At 48.4% G+C, this 6,943-nt stretch overlaps 1 protein-coding gene across 1 annotated transcript in view; it reads left to right on the top strand.

The window, feature by feature from the left end:
• Positions 1-3,281: 3,281 nt before the first annotated feature.
• LOC135829720 (cholesterol 7-desaturase nvd-like) overlaps positions 3,282-6,943 on the top strand; it is a 9,193-nt gene continuing 5,531 nt past the window's right edge. Inside the window, exons 1-2 of the mRNA XM_065342113.1 lie at positions 3,282-3,914; positions 5,106-5,241. Of these exons, the coding sequence (XP_065198185.1) occupies positions 3,315-3,914; positions 5,106-5,241 (736 nt within the window). The 5' untranslated portion in view covers positions 3,282-3,314. The remainder of the gene's footprint in view (positions 3,915-5,105; positions 5,242-6,943) is intronic.

Raw genomic sequence — 6,943 nt, 5'->3', positions numbered from 1 at the left:
CTAGCTGTGCTATTACAGTGAAACCTGGCTAAGACGACCCCTCAAGGGACCTTCAAAGCGTGGTCTCTGTTACCAGGTGGTCTCCTTACCCAGGGTCATTCAGGTCTTACAGTATGTAAGGTTTGTGAACTGCTCTGCACATTTTGTGCATTGAGTGAGTTGTACTCTGTTTGTGTCTGTGTTGCACATGTAGTTCAACACTGGACTGGAGTCGCTCTTTCACGTCTTTGCTTCATTTTAAGATGCATGTTATTTCTGACGTGAAGCGAAAGTTCAGCTCGCGTTATTTGGCTCGCATGCCGAAAAACAACGTGAGTGACCTGCAGCTCGCGTCGAAATTTGGAGTTTTATGCCAAATTTGACATGAAATTGCGCGTCATGTCGGAAGTAACGTGCATCTTAACCTCTCTAATGCCTGCATTTTTTTGTACTGACTTGCCGTAAGCTACCCAAAGCTAATACCAAGTACGTCGCCAATTTTTCACGATTTCTCACAACGGGCGAGTTTACGATGGCAAATGTCGGCCGAAAACTGGCCCCACAAAATACATGTACCATCATGCACACACACTGGCACTGACGAGACTAATTATTTCTAGCTTGACTTCACGTTGATAAAATATGGTGGTAAAGACACACCCGGCAATATGGCGGTAAACACACGCCTGCCCACACACTTCACGTTGGTTTAAAGGGGAAGTCCGGTGAAAAATTTAAATTTCAGGGTCGGTAGAGTTTCGGCCGCTGAGTCGAATGGTGTTGGTCCCACGTGTCTCCGACAAAGCGTTCTCGAGATATTTCCGTTTGAAAAACTGAGTTTCGGGGCTGCGCCATGACGTCATGCGGCCGCGCCACACCCTCTGCAACGTCATAGCGTGCAGCTAGGTCAAAAGGAGTGCGTGAAAGCAATAGTGTCAGTGCTATTTCAAATGATTTGGCGACTGATAGTTTGGTGCAAGCGACCCCGAAGACCTGTAACTCCTTGTGAGAGTGAGGATGCAGCCATGGCTGACCTTCATGAGTTCGGTCTGGGGCTGAGAACCTCGGCAGCTGAAGAAATGGCCACGCGGGCCGGTCAAGAGTGAGCGCTACTGAGTTTCCGACTGATGAAGAAGCAGCAGCTATTGCAGACGAGGCTGATCAGATCGCTGGAGAGCAGGGTCGCCAAAATGGAGAAGAGTGATGCGAGTGCTCTAAATGTTGTTCCATACCGATTAGATTCGCTTAGACTCCAGTAGCCTGCCACATGGTGATGTTTTGGTGCGAACTTGGAATATTTCGGACTACTCAATTGGAGAACAGTGCAGGCTCTTTGAACCACGGGCACGACTCTTCGCTCGCAACGCTATGGAATCTGAAAGTTCTAGGTCCGGGAGCTGTTCGCTGTTTTGTCACTTGTCACGGTTGTGCACTCATCGCTGTAACATAAAATAATGAGGCGGGTGCGGAAAACTAAAATTTTCTTTCTCAAAGCACAACCACCGGCACCGGCAAGGAGAAACGCACGTTCTCTGACTACATGACTGAACAATACGACTGATACGAGTGTAGTACATGACAAGTCCGTGTGTTGACTAGTTTTCTGAGTCTTGTGTCAGTTGTGACTCGAGTCTTGTACATACTACCCCAGCACGGCAGTGCGGGAGTAGTTCCGTCTGTGATGAGTTTGTTGACTGCACTACAGCTAGATAACACACTGCACGCACTGCATGCACGCAGCGCAGAGCGCGTAGACGGTAGAGGCTGACGGAAAAGTCCAACTCGGAAACGGCTATAATACTACTATTAATACGGTATAACCTCCAGGGTTACCGAGCTGAAAATCACAGGGTACGTAGTGTTTGTAACACTGAATCGAATGGTCTTGGTCCGAAGAAGCTGCGACAAACGGTTCCCCAATCGAACGCGCTCCGAATATGGCCATTTTTGTACACAACTAGATGGTGTGGCTACCTGGCTGCACGCTGTGACGTCATCACCTGGATCTGGGTGATGCGCGCTCAAATTCGCACATGTTCGATTGGGCGTATCTGACGAACCATAAGCCGCAGCCTCATCGGACAAAGACCATTCGACTCAGCGACCCGAACTCTACGGACTGTGAAATTTAAATTTTTCACCGGACTTCCCCTTTAATGTGTGTATACGGGTGTTCTTCTCACGAAAATGGCGAACATCAGTACACAATGGTACACGTCTACGTTGAGAAGAAGATTAGTCAATTTACAGTATCCATTGGTAGTGAGAGGTAGGGTTGGGTGGTATCCTAGAGTCAGTGATGTGTCTGCTCCAATTCCCTGGCCAGTCTGTCCCCGGGGAAAATTGCGATTCCGCGGCCGCGTTTTTGCCGGGTTTTTCGTGATTTTTTGAAAGACCGCGTTTTCCGCGATTTTCCCGCGTTTTTGAACTTTTTTGTTGCACTACACGTACACACAGTGCACTGTTCGGTCAGCAACGTCTCATCGTGGCGGCTTTTTACTCAAATATGACGAGTGCTTACACCAGAGACTTGTAACTGATTGATTTCACTACATACTCACTGAAAATTGCCGCACATCAATATTATTCACCGCATATTTACCGCAAATTCACCGCAAATTATGCCATAATTATGCCGCGTTTTCCCCGCGTTTTTTGCGATTTTTTCCGCAATTTTCCCCGGGGACAGGCCAGTGGGGGTCCCTCCCTGGGCAGTGGGATGTCTGGTCAGATATCCTGGAGAGTGAGTTGCCTGGTCCCTCCCTAGGCATTGGGTGCCTGGTACCTCCCTGGGCAGTGGAGGTGTGTGGTCCCGCCCTGGGCAGTGGGGCGTCTGGTCCCTCAATCCCTGGTCAGTGGGGTGTCCGGTCCCTCCCCGGTCAGTGGGGTGTCTGGTCCCTCGATCCCTGGGTGGTTGGTAGTCTGGTCGGGCTTGGACAAGCTCCAGACGGACCAGAGTGCTTTATTCGCACGAATCCGTATGCTAGCGACGAGTGACAATCTACTTTCGCCACGGCACCTGATGCAAGATGCATGCTGGATGCTTGTGCTGTACTCACACATAGCAATGTGATACTAGTCACCAAGACACCATCATCATGATCATAGGCGGCAAGGACTTTAGGTAGCAAGCAGTGACTGAGTTTCTAGCGCTGTCAACACTGAGCTATAGTGGCACCAGTAAACTTAGGCAGCGTTTCGACTGGTATGATTTCGTTGTCGCCTCTGGAGTCACATCTCCACCACACCTCCAGTGGGATAAATGACAAGATATTCATATTCCGTACAGCAATGCTCGCAAGTTACACAAGTACGTTAGTGGACTCAGCCAGCACATGTTACTGATATGCTCGTCCGTAGACAACGTTCGGTGCTGTAGAGTTCTCAGAACTGGCAAATGCTGGATTGGATTGTATTGCCACGAGTCAAGCATGCATCTTACTGCTATTTCGGGAGGTAGAGAGCGTGCACGGTTGTGTGTTCGACGGCTCTGTGGCTGCGTTGCTAGGGTCTCTAGTCATCTCACTCAGCATATTCTCTACGGGTTTGTGACCGGCCTGGTGGGGTACTTCGCTGTTACTATGCTTCAGGACGTGGCAAGTCGAATAGTCGGAATACTCTCACAGATATCGACACAGTGCATGACCGCAGCACAGGACGCTACGTGCACAAGTCATGCAACCAGAACCTGCACAAATGATGGCGCTGGGTGTCTGAAGAGAGCCGTCATGACGTGTCCGATACTGCTGGTTCCGCTCGGTGGATTGTTACTGGGCGTCATCTGGTTTATGTTTCGAAGGAAGATATCGTCGGAGAAGAAAGACGGTTCTGGCGCTACCAGTCGTTGGAGTTCAGCCAATCTGAGAGATAAGAAGGAGCTACCACCTGTGTTTCCCAACGGCTGGTTTCGAGTGTGCGACTCAAAGGATGTGAAGGTAAGCTGACGACAGTGAACTGTGGTGTAACCACCTCTTTCGAGGCACTGTTTGTGAGTATGTTGGTGAGCCTTGTGAAGTTGTGTAAATGTATCAAATGTATCATCGTCCTTTGAGAGCAGCCACCTGTTTGTGCTCATTGGACGTGGATTAAGGCCAGAGGTGCATCCCATGTCCTAAAAAAATCAATAACAATAACAGCGGTAGCTACCTACAGTACAGAAGTGATAATGATGCACAGTCAGGAAACTACGAGACGATCACAGAAAACATGATTGTACTGCAAGACTTGTGGGTTTCACGTGGGAAAGTCCCCAGAAGCAGGGAAGCGGATATGGCTCGCGCTCGGAGTCGCTGTCAGGAAATCATTTTCCACAAGTCAGTCAGTACATCATGCTGTGCGCGAACATAACTAACGGCAAGACTTTCAACAGAACGTTGTCGGAGCTCGCGTTTGGTGTTCTTGAGACATTCTCAGCATGCTTTACTGAACCACAACGAGCGACTTTGGGCTACGTCTGTGCGGAGTACTTGCTCGGTTTCCTACCCACTGAGCAGTTCCAACTACTAGTACTTTCTAGAAATGAGTCCTTGTCTGGAATGGGAATCACATGCACTGTCGACCGGGCAGGCTCCCTGCTGTCGACCAATCCCTTGAGCAAGTGCATGCCAAGCTTCATAGACAACTGTACGCAACAACGGCAATGCTCTATCTCCATACAGGAGACTCCCAGGGGATGAGAACGAAGAGAATGCGGTCGGCCTCGGTCTGTGGTATGTTGCTCAAGCTGAAAACGCTACAGTTGGCATGGCCAAAAATAACTTTATACATTGTAGTATGGACAAGAAGTTGAAGAGCCCGAAATTTGTACTACTCTTGAGTGTTATGGACAAGAAAATAATGATTCTAAATTTCTGATGAGGTGCTTTGCTTTCGTTGGCATCTAAAATAGCTAGGAAAGCAGCGGTTGTTCGAGTATAACCGGGGCATGGCTCTAAAGGTGCTGACATACTGTATCAGCTCCCATCACCTCTTATTCAACAACATGGCAGTCATACCACAGCACACCTGTCAATGGTGTAATATGTGGCATTTTCATATTTCCTGGGAGATTACCGGAGAGCTGCGATGTTTCTCTACAGAAATCGTTGTTTCTTTGTTGTATTGTGCTGTGTGTTATGTACATGCAGACAGGTGAGGTGAAAGGATACTCGTTGCTGGGTACCGAGTTAGCCGTGTACCGAGGGCAGGACAAACATGTCTACATCATCGACGCTTATTGTCCACACCTCGGTGCTAACATTTCCATAGGCGGAGAGGTCATAGGTCAGTGACACCTTATTTGGCACAATAACAGCTCACACTGTACTGTATAAGCAGAGAGTTTCGTCGGTGAATGATTTCGTCCAACTCCAAAGAAAGGGAGTTCTTCTGCTTTCAATTTAGTCAGTGGACCTTAAATCGTAATGAAAAGCTAGACAAATCGATGTCCGAAAACTCCTTCGATGAAAAATACGAAAATAATTTCCAGACGAATATTTCTGCTTATGCTGCATACATCGCACAACCCCACGTTGCTGGATCAAAATTTGTGCCATTCAATATACATTTGATGCTGTGCATTTCATTCTTTTGAATCTTTTCATATCAAGAGTGCGGTGCTTGCCCGGGATGCTGGGACTATCATAAGGCATCTAACATGGATATGTTTTGTCAATGCTAACAAAGTGCAATGTCATAGTTGCTTAGTTTTGTTCTCTTGAAAACGAAGAATGCACGGGTGGGATTCGATCCAAGCACTCCTTTCTTACAGGAACAATGCCCTACCCGGATTAGGCTGCTGTGGGGGATAAAGCACACCCATGGTGTCTTCGCACTTTACTGCTCCCCTCACGGAAAGCTTATGTCCTCACAGCGTACCTACTGGCGCTGGGGAGGGGTATGATGGGTGGTGGGTTTGAACGCTTGCCATACTCTCATGCCAGTTAGGCCGCGGTCACACATGAAAAGCTTGCACCGCTTTTGCGGAGGCGGAAAGCGGAACTACCGCAGCCGCTTTGGCGGACCACACGATGCAGCGGTCACACATACATGTAGACTACTGTGCTCCTCAACGCTCCGCTTTGGCGGAGAGAATGCAAATGCAGCACGTCCTATGAAATTTTAGATGTTCTTGTCCGAGTTGAAGCGACCTTCGCTTGTACAAGTAGAGCTATCGTGGATCGCTGACAGGCTGCTGAATGTCTCCTGTCAAGTACACTCGTGGATTTGGGGCGCATTCACTGAGTGCGTTCGATTACACACTTGAATCGATTCATGAATCCATTCGCATGCATTCAAGTCGTTCGATTTCATGTCATGAGCCCTGGAATCGATTCGGAATCCATTCACTCTATTCACATGGGGTGATGTGAATAGCGCGAATCGATTCATGAATCGATTCGTGAATCGATTCGCGTGCATAATCGAACGCACTCCCTGCGGCCCAGTACAGGTGTATTTGAATATTACTAGTTTGGTTTACATCAATATCAAATTCAAATAGTTGTATAGCAGGGTGTCGTTGCCTCCTTCTTGTCCGAGTTGAAGCGACCTTCGCTTGTACAAGTAGAGCTATCGTGGATCGCTGACAGGCTGCTGAATGTCTCCTGTCAAGTACACTCGTGGATTTGGGGCACATTCACTGCGGCCCAGCACGGGTGTATTTGAATATTAGTTTAGTTTACATCAATATCAAATTCAAATAGTTTTATAGCAGGGTGTCGTTGCCTCCTCCATGATCCATCATTGACCCAGCGACTGCGTGGATGCCTGCAGTTGCAGTGAGGGTGTGGCAGAGTACTCTACTACTCCCTGGTTGCAGTCCTAGTGTTGCATACTCTGGTGGACGTATTGCTTGGAGAGAGTTGTAGATCGTCCGCGATCGGGGCCAATGAGTTGGGAGACGGATTCCCTCACCAACTATCCACTCATAACGATGCAGTATTGTTTGCGAGATCTCCAGAACGTACAGTTCATTGGCAAAGAA

This window comes from Sycon ciliatum, chromosome 13 (genome assembly GCF_964019385.1).
Source record: "Sycon ciliatum chromosome 13, ocSycCili1.1, whole genome shotgun sequence".
In the NCBI taxonomy this organism is placed as follows: Eukaryota; Metazoa; Porifera; class Calcarea; order Leucosolenida; family Sycettidae; genus Sycon; species Sycon ciliatum.
This window is presented reverse-complemented; position numbering and strand designations above follow the sequence as displayed.